General features: G+C 41.1%; 1 protein-coding gene across 1 annotated transcript in view; it reads right to left on the reverse strand.

Annotated features, from left to right (window-relative positions):
- The window catches only part of ATP7B (ATPase copper transporting beta), a 131,909-nt gene that overhangs the window by 17,324 nt on the left and 99,277 nt on the right, over window positions 1-15,308 (reverse strand). The window contains exons 14-17 of the mRNA XM_043995808.1: window positions 13,663-13,857; window positions 10,343-10,525; window positions 5,311-5,479; window positions 280-426 (exon numbers count right to left, since the gene is read on the reverse strand). Of these exons, the coding sequence (XP_043851743.1) occupies window positions 280-426; window positions 5,311-5,479; window positions 10,343-10,525; window positions 13,663-13,857 (694 nt within the window). The remainder of the gene's footprint in view (window positions 1-279; window positions 427-5,310; window positions 5,480-10,342; window positions 10,526-13,662; window positions 13,858-15,308) is intronic.

Raw genomic sequence — 15,308 nt, forward strand, 5'->3', positions numbered from 1 at the left:
ACTTAACCCCAATTGCCTCACTAAAAAAAAAAAAGACAAAAAAACCAAAAACCACGTGCTAAACATGTTGGGCTAAAGCTTCATGCTTTTGTGAATAAAAGCAAATTCATAACAACTAGAACATATAGCTCTCACCTTGGGAGAAAGACAATTTCCAAGATTAGTCAAGGGGTGGCAAGGATGGGAAAAGATAAAGTAGTAAGGTTGACTCAGAGAACACAGGATGCACAAGCAATGGACATTACACTTTGAAGCGGACTGGGGAAGGAAATGACTTACCATCGATAGCTACCAATATTGCCGTCTGCCCCTTCATTTCATGGCTTGTCATGGCATCATTGACATCAGAGGATATAGTTAAACCATTTCGTCGCATCCATTCCCGGTTCCCAATCAGCACGGAGTAGGTCTGGGGCGCTGCTACATCTGTCCAATAGAACCCACATTGTTAGGCCATATGTGGATTGCCAGAGAGGGCTAAATATAAGCTAGGATTTATATACTAGCTTGACTACAAAATCCCCACGTTTAACTATCATGTTTAAAAAGTTAGCCATCCTTCAATCCCCCACAATAATACTGCTTATAGAATGGAAAATATAAAGTGTAAACCATACACATACAGGTATGTACCAGGCTGAGACTTGTGACATGGTACATTCATGCAAAGATTCTAACAGGGCAGGGACTGTCTTTAGTCTCATTTTGTATCTCCAGGCACTTAGCTTAGCACAATGCCTGGCACACTGTGGCCACTTAATAAATGTTTACTAATTGATTATTTCTTTTACCATTTTGTAGTTGTTCAAATTCTATCTCAGAAACTTACTAGATGTGTGACCCTAGACAAGTCACTAAACCTTTCTCAGTCTCATTTTTCTCATCTGCAAAATGAAGAAAATAATAGCACCTCCTTCACAGCGTTGGTGAGGGGCTCAAATGAGACGTGAAAGACTCTGCAAAAATTAAGGTGCTAGATAAATGCTAGCTATTATTAGCTATATTTTTGCAACAATATCTTTACTCTGCTTTTAGCAATAATAGCTGATTCATTTATCAGAGGTTCTTACCCTTTTTTATATCTTGGATCTCTCTGGCAGTATGTGAAATTTATGGACCAAGGGATCCATAAGTCTCAGAATGATATCTTTAAATGCATAAAATGAAATACGTGAGATTATAAAGAAACTAAACATATTGAAAAATAGGTTTGGCCATTTTTTAAGAACTGAAACAACAGGAATATTTAACCTGGAGTCTGTGAACTTAATATCATGTCTAGTGACTTTCTTGGTACCAAATCAATGATTCTTTCCAATACTATAACATAGTCCACCTTGATTCAAGTTTCCTCTAAGGAACCAGTAAACCATCACATACTCTATGGTCATTTTTTACTGGTACCCGAATTCCATTGGAGTCACCTCTTTAAATCTCCAGATCCTCAGTATATAACACAGCACCTTGTATAGAACTACCTTAGCAAATGCTCGTTGAATTGAGCTGAATTCAGCATGCTAGTCTCTGAAGTGCCACTTTAGACCTTATCAGGACCATTTCTATTAGCTCACCCGGAGAGGCCAATCTGGAGCTCCACATTTGCTAGAGAGTATCTAATTGTATATAGTGATGGATACCATAATCCCAATATGCTGTCGTATCCAGAGTAGGCACAAAAATGAACTGGATTTACAGTACTCGGTTGTTTCCATGTATTCAAATTAGAGATGTCTGAGTCTTCACTGTTCAGCTGCCAACTTTCTTGTGATCAGTGTTGGTGTAACACCAGCTAAGTTAGAGGCAGAAGCTATCCTCTGTTGCTAGATTTGGATAATTTGTACTTAATAAATGTCTGACAAATCTAATCATATAATGACTGTCACTTAAATCATTTTAGGAAGATGGCTTCCACTGGGCATGATGAAGTGTCATAGCAATGACAGTGTCTCACAAAGTAGCTGAATTAGTACTTTGCCTCGAAAAGATACTTTAACAGGATATCAGTATAGGCACTATGGGTGGGTCTGGGAAGAAGTTTTCAATAGGATTCTAATATTCCAATGGATCTATGATCTCATCAAAGTAGAGATTCTCTCCAATGGTACAGACTGCAACCCATCCGTGTCTGCCCATCTCATGCAACACGTTCAAAGCTTCCAATAAATTCATCACTAAGTGTCCGCCCAACATTCTGATGATCTTCCCCAAGTTGTCTTGACATCCCAAAGATCCAATGGAGCAGTCTATCTTGCTCTTGTCACATGACAAGAGTTACATATTTCAGTTACATATTTCTTTGTTGGCAATAGGGTCAAACAAATAGAAATGGGCCCTTTCAACCATAAATAAAGATCCCTACAGGCTGTATACTGACTTAGAAAACCACCCATCAACACTATCCATTAGCTATTGTATTTTTATTTGTTTTGTTAAATATTTCCCAATTACATTTTAATGTGGTTCTGGCCACACTGGGGCCTGTATTCAACACTTCTGTTTTATATGACTTCTCTTACATAATTCTTTGTTTATAATGTGTCACAGCCAATTCAAATCTAAAATGCATTTCTTTGTTGCCCTTTGGATTGCCCTTACCCTCAAATTTTCAGAGACGATAGTATTCCAATGAATGAGAGCAAACTAATGGACAGACATCCTCAAGGTGTCAAGACAATTCATTTAAGCCCAACCATCTAATTTTACAGACGAGTAAACAGAGGCCTAACCAAGTGAAGTGACTTGCCCAAGATCACATAATTGGTAATTAACAGAGGCAAGATTTAAACTCTGGTCCTATGAGTTTGCAAACCCAACGCTCTTTCTATTATACCACACTAGCCCCAGTATGAATTATCTGAACCATGGGGGCTTTCCCTGCCTTCCTCTCTGCCCGTCTCTCAGTCTTTTACTGCACCTTCATCGGAAGGGAAAAAATAGAAAGGAAAAAAGGCAAAAACTTAAATGTAATTAAGCAGAGTGGATGTTAAATGTAATGACAGAAATCAGGGTGGGGAGCTGGAGAGATCATCTGTGAATCTCACCAATGTTTACTATCATTAGTGTTAAAGAGAACTCTAACACCCACATGTCCCAGCATGCCACAGACTCAGCAGAGTTGAAATGGCAAAACAACCCTAAGGACAATAAAAAGATGCACGAGCTAGTGACCAGTCTTGATCTGGAAGAGTTTCCCTCCTCTGCATGGAGAATCAGGAACTACAGTTGTAAGATGCAGCATATACTGTCGGAGAAGGTCATTTTGGTGGTCTCTTTTGCCTACCTCTGTTTCCTTGTTACAAGGGAGGGAGTTCAATGGTGGGGAGGAGTAAGGGGAGCATAATGGGAAATGATTGTGGTATAAAAAAACAAAAGGTACCAATAAAACTCAAACCATTTTAAGATCCTCCAATAAAGCTTTCTTATCTCTATCTCCACAGATATAGACATATATACATCTATATCTACACATATACTTTGTGTTGAGTCATTTTTTCAATTATGTCTGACTTTGTAAACACATTTATGGTTTTCTTGGCAAAGATACTGGAGTGCCTTGCCATTTCCTTCCCCAGCTTATTTTACAGATGAGGAAACTGAGGCAAATAAGGTTAAATGACTTGCTCAGGGTCACACAGCTAGTACCTATCTGAGGCAAAATTTGAACTCAGGAAAAGGAATCTTTCTGGCTCCAGGCATGGTACTCTATCTCCTGTGCCACCTAGCTCCCTACACATACTGAGATAGACAGATATAGATATATATGAAAAAATATAGTTACAAATATGGATATACACGGATACAGAAATATACATATAGATAGATTGGAGGATCATAAGATGGGTTGTGTTCTATTGATACCTTTTGTTTATATACATACACAAACATGAGGATCATAATATATTTATCATAAGTCAATATATTTATTAGTCCATGTTAAGGGCTAAAATTCTAGCTAAACTGTCTAAAATATCTAATGAGTGGTCGCCAAGACTTTTAAGCATTTATTAAGGAGAATAAGAATTTAGTAAAGAGAGAGAGAAAGGCCTAGATTCCTATCTATTAAAGGGAGAGCGCATTTCTAGCTCCCTTCTCCGCTGGAGTCCTCAGGAAAAAGCCAGACAGAGCGCTAGTCTCTTCCTTCTTCCTCCCACTAGCCCGCGTCACTTCCTTTTCCAAAGAAAAGACTCCTGGTCTTGCCCTCAAAGACCTTCCCTTCATGGGCGGGAACTCTTCTACAGTAAGTCTCCAGCAGGTGGCGTCATTCCAATCGTTACATCCACATTATATATTTATTAGTGTAAGCAGGCTGAAGCATGTTATTTGTGTATGAGAAATAGCAAAAAAGACCTGGATACGGTTGGGTTTGACTGAAAAAGGCTATGGGTCATTTATGTATCAAGAATGAGAGGGGCAGCTAGGTGGCGCAGTGGATAGAACACCGGCCCTGGAGTCAGGAGTACCTGAGTTCAAATCCGGCCTCAGACACATAACACTTACTAGCTGTGTGATCCTGAGCAAGTCACTTAACCTCAACTGCCTCACTAAAAAAAATTTTTTTAAATTAAAAAAAAAAAAAGAATGAGAGGCAACAGACACTTGACACTTACTAGCTGTGTGACCCTGGGCAAGTCACTTAACCCCCACTGCCCGCAAAAAAAACAAAAAAAAAAAAAAGAGAGGCAAGAGAGGGATGAATGGAGTGATGCCCCTAAGACTCTATCACAGAGGTATTAAGCCTCTAGCATACTAGGGCTGTCCTTTATGGAATAATTATATGATAATATGTCACAGCTCTAAAGCTAGTATATATCAAAGGCCATAGAGTCTAACTCCTTCATTTTACAAAGGAGAAAACTAAGACCCAGAAAGAATAAAAGATTTACTCCATGTCACATAGGTAGGAAGTGTCAGAAGCAAGATTTGAACCCAGGTCCTGGAGTTCACAGATATGGCTTTCTCCACTGTACCAGTCTGTCTCTCTAAGCCATGGAAGGGTTTCCATATGCATTAGTAGAAGGAGTATACATACACAACGATGCAATTACCAGTTTCCAGAAGTACCAAAGAAAAGTATAATGTCCTTATCTCCCATTACCGTTGAACATTGTATGGATTAGAAAAGGCTTTTGTATGTAACTTGGCTATGTATCACATCCACCCATATGCACACCCTTTTCCAGGCTAAGGAGGAAATCACAACAGAAATACTTGGCAAGGTTGTCTCTGTGGTTTGGCACAATTCCCCTTTAACCCAATAAATGTTCTGACTATTGATGTCTCCCCAGAGCCAAAGACAATGATCAATGAAACCTTTTCCAGTGGGAAGGCTGCCAACACCGTTCAGATGACGATTCTGTGCATTTAAAGGGTCTTCACTCTGGGCCAGGACAGCTTCAACATTGCTGACCTTACAGCCAATTCCACACCCAGGGACAGCTTGGAAGTCCGTGCAGTACCCCAGGGTTTCAGTTCCAAGTTCCTGTGAAAGAAGGTCAAGATGGAGAACAAAAAACAGAGTCCGGTGGAAGGAAGCAATGAACGGAGAAACGGGAATGAAGGAAGGGAGGAGGAAAATGTGAGTGAGGGACAGAAGTACAAAAAAGAAGGAAGTGTTAGAGAAAGACGGAGATGTAGAGAGAGACATAGAGCCATAGATTAATTGACTCGTCTCAGTTTTTTCTTTCAGTGTTGCCAATTCCTTGCCTGAACTGTGCCTTGGTCTAGTTCTGCCTACTGACATCATCCCAAGCTACCGAGTTCAAGTTCCAATGCCTCCTCCACGAAACTTCTCCTGCACAGGGGCGAGTGATCCCTCCTCTCTCAGAGGGACTCTCCCTCTCTCATGATACATTTTGCATGTTTCCTATGTTCATCTTATTTTCATTTCCATTTATAGCTATTTGTGTACCTATCTCATTCAAAAGAAATCTTGAACCAAATAGTCCAGTATCCTACCCAACTGCCAACACTGGGTGAATTCTTGAGGTAAGGTAAGGAGAAAGGCAGGCAGGAACAAATATCTCCTAATTTAAGACAACCAAAGGAAAAACCTTATCTCCATGCTTAGAAACCCTTTACCAAAAGCTCTAACCTTTAGTCTTGCATCTTCAATTGCCTACTGGATATCTGAAATCAGATGCCTTACAGACATCTTAAAATCCACATCTACAAAACTGAACTCATGGGGGCAGCTAGGTGGCACAGTGGATAGAGCACTGGCCCTGGATTCAGGAGGACCCGAGTTCAAATCCAGTCCCAGACACTTGACACTTTCTGGCACTTAGCTGTGTGACCCTGGGCTAGTCACTTAACCCTCATTGCCCCCCCCCAAATAATAATAAGCCTAAAACTGAACTCATAGGGGGCGGCTAGGTGGCGCAGTGGATAAAGCACCGGCCCTGGATTCAGGAGTACCTGAGTTCAAATCCGGCCTCAGACACTTGACACTTACTAGCTGTGTGACCCTGGGCAAGTCACTTAACCCCCATTGCCCCGCAAAAAAAAAAAAAAAACTGAACTCATGATTCCCCCACTCCCCTATCCCAGCCAGGCCCTCTTTTCTTCCTAACTGCCATCCTCCCAGTTACTCAGGCTCACAACCTAGGTGTCACCCTCAACTCTTTACTCTCACTCCTGTATTCAGTCTGTCCCCAAGCCCTGTCATTTCTACCTCTGTCATCTCTCCTTTACCCCCTCTTCTCTCCTCTGACTGCCACCACCCTCGTGCTGGTCCTCATCACCTCAAGCTGAGATGATTACAATAGCTATCCCCTTTATTCCACCCTTTCCCTTCTCCAGCGTCTTGTTCCATTGCTCATTTCCCTCCATTCTCATAAAAGTCCCCCTATCTCCTGATTCCTTCCCAACTGCTAAAGAAAATATGTTCTTGGGGAAGCTAGGTGGCACAGTGGATAGAGCACCGGCTTTGGATTCAGGAGGACCTGAGTTCGAATCCAGCCTCAGACACTGTGACCCTGGGCAAGTCACTTAACCCCAATCGCCTCATCAAAAAAAATAATGAGCTCTTCCCCCACCTTTAAAAAAAAGATCTTCTCTTGTTCCTGTCATTCTTTTCAGCTTATCACAGTGGAAAGAATGCTACACTTGAGTCTGAGGACCTCAATTCAAATTCTGGCTTTGTACCTCTCTGGCTGGTATATGTAATCTTGTTTACATCATTTAATCCACTTGCTCTTAGCATTCTCTTTTGGGAAGTAGAGTCTGATTAGATGATCTTTAGGGTCTCACCTAGCTGTAAATCTATGATGCTGTGATAACTGGGGGGAAGATCAAGAGATGTGTGAAACTGCTAATAACATCTACCAAAGTCTTCCTGCAATGTCTCATCAGAGGAATGGACCATGGGATATCAAAGGTCATGTCAACAGAGCATAAACTCTTGGGAAAGGTTATGAGTACAGTGGTAGAGATAGATTGCATTTGCCATCTGAAGTCCAGTTTAGGTAAACACAGGAAGAGGCTCATCTCCTGGTATTTGGCCATTGGTGCTGAATTTTTTGGTCATAGTGAAGCATGAAACAGACAAAAATTCAAAGCAGCCTGAAGTAGTAGGTGGTTCTTCCCACTTTTGAGGTGCAAAAGCAGAAAACATAGCAGTATGTATTAAACAAACATCATTATGAAAATTATGAAAATATATTTAAGTTTATGCAACAGCATTTCCTCTAAGTCAGCATATAACCCAGTGGTTTCAGTGCAAAGATAAATGCAAAAAAGAACATAAAAAAGTTGAAAAATGAAATGAAAGAAATAAAACCTATTCAGAAAGACTACTTGGCTTTATGTCAATATATCATATTTTCCATTAAAAAAAAAAAGTTGGGATGTAGCAAAAAAAAAATTCACAAAAAAAGAAGTTTCAGCAAAAATTTCTACAAAAGCCAATTTTGGGGCAGCTAGGTGGCGCAGTGGATAGAACACCGGCCCTGGAGTCAGGAGTACCTGAGTTCAAATCCGGTCTCAGACACTTAACACTTACTAGCTGTGTGACCCTGGGCAAGTCACTTAACCCCAATTGCCTCACTAAAAAAAAAAAAAAAAAAAAAAAAGCCAATTTTTTTTTGGGGGGGGGGGGCAAGGCAATGGAGTTTAAGTGACTTGCCCAGGGTCACACAACTAGTAAATGTCAAGTGTCTGAGGTCACCTAGCTGCCCCCACAAAAGCCAATTTTTTAAAGCCCTAATATTCTTTAACTGATGCCACATGGTCATGGATCATGGAATGCCACCAATACTGAAGAATTAAAATGCAAGTAAACCAAAAGGCTATGGAAAGCTACCTAGTGGGCATAAAAAACCTGGAACAAAACACCAATAATGGTTGGCATGGTTCAAATGGTAAAGACACCTCCAGGGATGTGTTTGCCTGGAAAAGGACAGGCCAGTCATATAGCAAGAACAGCAAGATAATAGATGAAAAGCCCAGGAATTTCCCTGCCAACCACAAAATATTAAAAGAGGCTGAGGAAGGCTTCAGGTAAATTGAGTAGAAATATGTAGAGAATTTATGGAAACAGATGGCCAAGAGTTACAAAAGATGAGAAGGAATGAATGGACCTTGAGGTGAACTGAGAGGGCTGCCTACATACAAAAGATAATGTCGGGGGCAGCTAGGTGGTGCAGGAGATATAAAGCAGTGGCCCTGGATTCAGGAGTTCAAATCCAGCCTCAGACACTTGACACTTACTAGCTATGTGACTCTAGGCAAGTCACTTAACCCTCATAGTTCCTCCCCGCAAAAAACTCAAACCAAAGAGATAATGTCAAGTACTTAGCGCAGTACCTAGCATACAGTAGTTACATAATAAATGCTATTTGACTGACTGATTTTTCAGCTTTTTAAAAAAATTTTTTTTAAAGGTGGCATAGTAGACAGAACACAAGACTTAAGAGTCAGAACAATCTGAGTACAAATTTGGAATCGTCTATTAACTGTATGGCCTTAGGCAATTCACTTACCTTCTGTCTGCCTCAGTTTTCTCAATTATAGAATGGAAATAATAATAGCACCTACTTCATAAGGTTGCCGTGAGGCTCAAATGAAGTAACAGTTATAAAGTGTTTAGTGTAATGCCTGATGCAAAGGAGGCACTTAATAAATGCTTGTACCAAAAAAAAATTTTTTAAATAAATGCTTGCTCCTTTCCTCTTCCCTTCCCCTTGCTCATTTTTATTGACCATGTAAAATAATGTTAAAAGAAAACAGAAGACAACTGTCAATCTGCCTGCCACACATATCAGAAAACTCAAAAAAGCAAGTCGAATAACGTCAAGCATTGATCCACCCTGACCTAAAACATATAGCTTAAATCAGGTTTCTGAATAAATGACTCTCTACACAAGTAAGATTTTGCTGTGTTGCCTGTTAAATTGCCCATGTTAATTTTCAATGTTTACTGATCATTCAAACTGTCTCAGGCCAATGTGTTAGAGGGACCTACTACCATTGCTATCTTATTCAAAATGTCGAGAGAGAGAGAGAGAGAGAGAGAGAGAGAGAGAGAGAGAGAGAGAGACAGAGAGACAGAGAGACAGAGAGAGAAAAAAAATCAACGGGGCCTCCCAGCCAAAGAAATATATGTGGGTGAATCAATGCCAAGGCTGAAAATCTTAGACAAACAGCTTCTAATTCTTATTTGCCAAAAATACCTTTGGCATTTAGCTGAATTTGATTGAGTCTTCTTCATTACCTTTGTTTGTTTTTTTGCTTTTTTGCAGGCAATGGGGGTTAAGTGACTTGCCCAGGGTCACACAGCTAGTAAGTGTCAAGTGTCTGAGGCTGGATTTGAACTCAGGTCCTCCTGAATTCAGGGCCGGTGCTTTATCCACTGTGCCACCTAGCTGCCCCTCTTCATTACCTTTGTGAAAATTGGCAATACAATCTCTGGTTGACATGAGGCACCCCCGATTTATGAGAGGCAAATCCCTACTTATAAGGTGATGATATTGTGTAGTGGATAGAAAGAAGATTGGCTTTGCAGTCAAGAAGAGTTGGGTTTGAGCTCTAACTCAGATACACACTGGCTATGTGACCCCAGGTAAATGATACTCTCTAGGACGGCAAGTTACACAAATAGGTGCTCATCCGTATTGGTAGAATGGAATCTATCAATGCAATCAATCACAGGTCCCATTCGCACCAAAAAATCCTGCTCACAAGGAGTAGCCAGGAACTCTTCATCTCCATATTGGAATCTCATGATCACTGCGCTTGGTTATAATGTAATAGACATGGATTAAAGGTGCCCAGAAGCCTCACCTACCAAGGCATTGAGGTTGAAAGAACAGGATAGAGTGGCATATGTGATAACCTGCATACCTACCTTTTTACAGTACTTGGTGACAGCCACACCCAGGGGATGCTCACTGCTGGCTTCGGCGGTGCCAACCACTGCCAGAACCTTCCTCAGCGGCAGGGAAACCACGTCAACAAGCAGAAGAACTCTCATAACTTTGGGGACACCATAGGTGATGGTTCCAGTTTTGTCAAACATCACAGTCTTGATCTGTCAGAAACAAAAAGCACTGGAGTGATACTAACAGTAAGTTATTGTGGCAGACTGGCAGAGTTCTCATTTGGAATCAGGGTCTTTCGCTATCTGGGTGACCCTTCAGTGAGTTGTGTAACTATTCTCTATAAATCTATAGAATGAGGGGGTTGAACTAGACAACCTCCCTTCCAATCAGTTTCAAATCTACAATTACATGATCCTATATCCCACTGCCAGAATCAAAGGGTTAGAGGGGGTACTCAGAAATCATGTCATCCAAGCCTCCTGTCTCCTGGTAGAACCAGTAATACCTAAGTCATCTCAGACAAATAAGAGTCTATACCATTTAAAAAGACCCACAAAGGAAAAGATTTCATAGCTTCCTCTAAAACCAAATCTCACTCCTAGAAATGTATTCCTATGTCTCCCTATCAAAGCCGGGATGAAGCATAGGCATAGGTGGAGCCTTGAGGGACACTCACATGTCAACTTTTGTACATATACATCATTCTGATACCAGAAAATTCTGTTACTCAGAGCATATATTTAATTTTGTGATAAGCCAAGTTACATGTTTCTGAAGCTCAAAGTTCTGGAGATCCAATAACACATAAGAGGCTGAGGGATTTTCAAACCTTAACTAGGGGCATACAAATGCCTCGATGCAGACTGGTGACCATTTTGGGCTACTGCTTAAATTTAGATCACCTAGTATTGGATTCAGGGGCCCAAGACTGCATGGATAAGAATGGACAGGGATGGGTAGGTTCAACAAAACAGAGTTTAAACATGCAAGAATATTGGTTGTTTTGTGGTCTTGCCAAGACCACTCGACTATGGAACTATCTACCCACAGCACTGCAGTGGTGGCTGTCACACTCAAATCTGTTTCAGAAACCCAGAGGCAGAAGGGACTTCAGAAGCCATCTTGCCCAACTTCCCTGACAAGTAGACATCCAGTCTTCCCTTGAAGAAGGAACCCATTTCCCCTCAAAGCAACCCATTCCACTTTTAGAGAGCTCTAATTGTTATAAGTCCTTCCTTACGCTGAGTTGAGATCCACTTCTCCATACCTTCCTCCCTTTGTCCCCAGTTCTGCCCTTTGGGACCAAGAAAATTAAGTCAATCTTTTTCCATTCGACAACCCTTTAAATACTTGAAGGCATCTGAGGGCTATGCTGCGTCTTCTCTTCTCCTGGTTAGTTACTCATCACACTTGTCACTTTCCTCTGGACACTCTAGCCTATGACTGTGCATCACAAAACAGGACACCCAGAACTGAATATAATGCATTAGATGTCTGACCAAGGCAGAATACACTGACACCTCACTGGTTCTAGCCACTCTGGGCTCTCTTAATACAGTCCAAGATGACAGTTGCTGTTTTGGCTCTTGATAGAACAATGCAATGAGGTGGGTATTGTACAAGCACTAATCATCTTTATTTTACGGAAGAGGAAACTGAGGCTCAAAAGGTTAAGTGCCTTTAAAAAAAAAAAGTCAAGTGCTTTGCCCAAGGCCACCCAACTATTAATTGTCAGAATCTGGATTCAAATCAATGTCCCCCTGTCCAGCACTCTTTCCTCTACCAAGCTGCTTTGAATGTTCTCCTTCCAACTACTGGCTTCCTTTAAGTCCCAACTAAAACCTGACTTTTACAGGAAGCCTTTCCTAACCTCTTTAATTTCCAGTAACTTCCCTCTTTTCATTATTTCCCATTTATCCTGTATATAGCTTGCTTTACATATGTTTGTTTACATACTGTCTCCTTCATTAGATTGTAAGCTCCTTGAGGGCTTGCCTTTTGCCTCCTTTGTGCTTAGCCTGGCACATAGTAGGCACTTGATAAATGTTTATTGAATTGCATTTCCTAGAGTAATTTCATCTTTTTTTCACTCTCTATTATCACTGTCCTACCCACACTGAGCCGCTATCCCATCTCTCCTCAGATTCTTCCAACTTCCCTAAGCTAATAAAAGATGATCTTGATGTTGGTCTGGACTTCTCTTCCTACCTTCCATTCATTCAGGACTGCAGCCATCTAGACACTATTCCTAAAAGGTTCCTCCTCCTTTCCTTAGCTGGCTTCCAACTTTTGTACCTTTTTGAAACATCTAATTCAGTCAGTTAGTTCCCCAGGTATCAACATGGGTCTCTAGACAATTATTCTTTTGCTTCCTCGTCAGAACTGCTTTCATTTGGGGTCTTCAGACTTACTCTTGGGAGATTCCCATATGCTCCTTATAAATGAGAGACATGTTCCAGTGATGGGCCCCTTCCCACCAAACTTCAGGGATAATGTAATCTTCCCTTTCATGTTGAGATGTTGCTTGCTAGCCATACTTTCTAAATTTGTGTACAGACACCCGAAGCTAGAGTTTTATTGCTAATGCTGTTCTTAGATTTAGTTCTGCTGTGTTTCTATTGCTTTTCTTACCACGGTATATGGTACCTTGGTATGGGGTTGTGTGCATGTGCATGTGCATGTGTGTGTGTATAGAGGGGCAGCTAGTTGGAACAACAGATAGAGTGCTAGGCCTGGAGTAGGAAGACCTGAGCTCAAAACCAGCCTCAGACACTTACTAGCTGTGTGACCCTGGGGAAGTCATTAAACCTTCTTGCCTCAGCTGGTCTTTGAGGTCCCTTTCCCCAGATTTACACTAATAATAATAGTTAATATCTATATAGCACCTACTAGGTACCAGGCACTGTATTAAGAACTTTAGGAATATTATCTCATCTTTATAAATATTACAAAAATATTTTCACACACATCGCAAACATTACCTTACAATAACCCTGAGAGGTAGGTGCTATTATTATCCCCATTTTATAGAAAAGGAAACTGAGGCAAATAGCAGTTAAGTGACTTGCCCAGGGTTACACAGCTAGTAAGTGTCTGAGGCTAGATTTGAACTCAGGTCTTCCTGAGTCCAGGCCTGAGGCTCCATCCACTAAGCCATCTCAATGACACATTATGATTCTATGATGAATGATTTTTATCCTGACAATACCTGAGGATTCACATACATCATTGTTTCTGGGGCCTGCAAACAGTTGCTTCCTCCTCAGAGAAGCCAATTCTTGCCCCTCAAGGAAGACCCCCTAAATCCAAATCCCCTTTTCTTTTAGCCCTTGGTGAGCACACGTACCCTGTGCGCCATTTCGAGGGGTTTTCCTCCTTTGATGAGAATACCATTTTGGGCAGCCACCCCTGTTCCAACCATGACTGCTGTTGGTGTAGCCAAGCCCAGAGAGCAAGGACAGGCAATACACAATACTGTGATGGACGTCTGGAATGCAAATCGAATGATCACTTCTGCCTGGGAGATGTGTTTGTTAGCATTCTGAAAAGTGAGAAGGATAAGAAGCAGACTGAGAATTATGCAAGAAAACTCACAGAATTCTGAAACTGCAAGAGAATACTGAAGGAGCAGCCCCTAATCTTGTTTTGATCAGGAATTCAGGGAAACAGCATTCTAATTTTGCTCTTCCCTGACTGGGTAGTTTCAGACAAATCATTTAATTGGTTCATAGCTCGGTTTTCCTATCTACAAAAACTGAATTTCCCTCAAAGAAATATTGTGGGGGAAACCTTGTTAATAAAAGAATGGTTTATGCCACAACTCGAAAAATAGGAAATGGATTTTTAAAAAGCCCAAAATGCATGTAGGGGCAATTCATGATTTTCCATTCTTTGTGTCAGAAAGTGTGTGTTCATGTCCACTGATTTTTGTCAAGTTCATAATAATAACAAGGAAGTTTTCATTTTAAAAGTGATAGGCATCGGGGGCAGCTAGATGGCACAGTGGATAGAGCACCGGCCCTGGAGTCAGGAGTACCTGAGTTCAAATCCGGCCTCAGACACTTAACACTTACTAGCTATGTGACCCTGGACAAGTCACTTAACCCCAATTGCCTCACTAAAAAAAAAAAAAGTAATAGGTATCCATCCAACTAGAGCTTTATGGCAATATGAGTATTTTAACAGGAACTGGAAGTCCTAGGTTAAGTTGGCTTGGTTTTTTAGTGTTCTAAAAAAATTCAGATTAATGATAATAAAGAAATGTTTCTTTCACTCAAGACCCAACAGTTTTCCTGAATCAAAAATCCTGCAACACGATTTCCTATTTTTGCCCCTTCTTCATTAGCTGAATATGAAATATGGGCTTCATTTATAAAAACCTGACAGGGGTAAGGACAGGACCTGTGACTATTATTAGTATAAAAAATTCCCAGGTGAAGGAACTCTCTCTACCAATGCAGGTTGACACCTTCTCTGCAACCTACAGTCTCAGGGTTTCCTAAAGCAGAGGAATCAAACCTGAAGCCCACTGGCCACAACATTCCCAAGTACAGCCCAACCAGATTAAACATAATAGGGGGCAGCTAGGTGGCTCAGTGGATAAAGCACTGGCCCTGGATTCAGGAGGACCTGAGTTCAAATCCAGCCTCAGACACTTGACAGTTACTAGCTGTGTGACCCTGGGCAAGTCACTTAACCCTAATTGCCCCGTCCCCCCCCCCAAACCATAATAGGGAAATATTTAACAAAATAAATATACAATAAACCACAATGTTAAAAAGTGGTTTTTTAAGTCGACAACTACAGAGATTCTAATTTACTGTTTAGTGGTCCCTATTTCTGAGTTCAACTCCACCTGCCTAGAACACTAGGAAATTAAATGATTCACGCAGGGTCTCAATCAGTACCTGCCACAGGAAGGACTTGAACCCAGGTCTATTTGGCTTCAAGGCCAGCTCCCTAATCCACTATGGCATACTGTCTCTGCTATGA

The sequence above is a fragment of the Dromiciops gliroides genome, chromosome 3 (assembly GCF_019393635.1).
Source record: "Dromiciops gliroides isolate mDroGli1 chromosome 3, mDroGli1.pri, whole genome shotgun sequence".
NCBI lineage: Eukaryota > Metazoa > Chordata > Mammalia > Microbiotheria > Microbiotheriidae > Dromiciops > Dromiciops gliroides.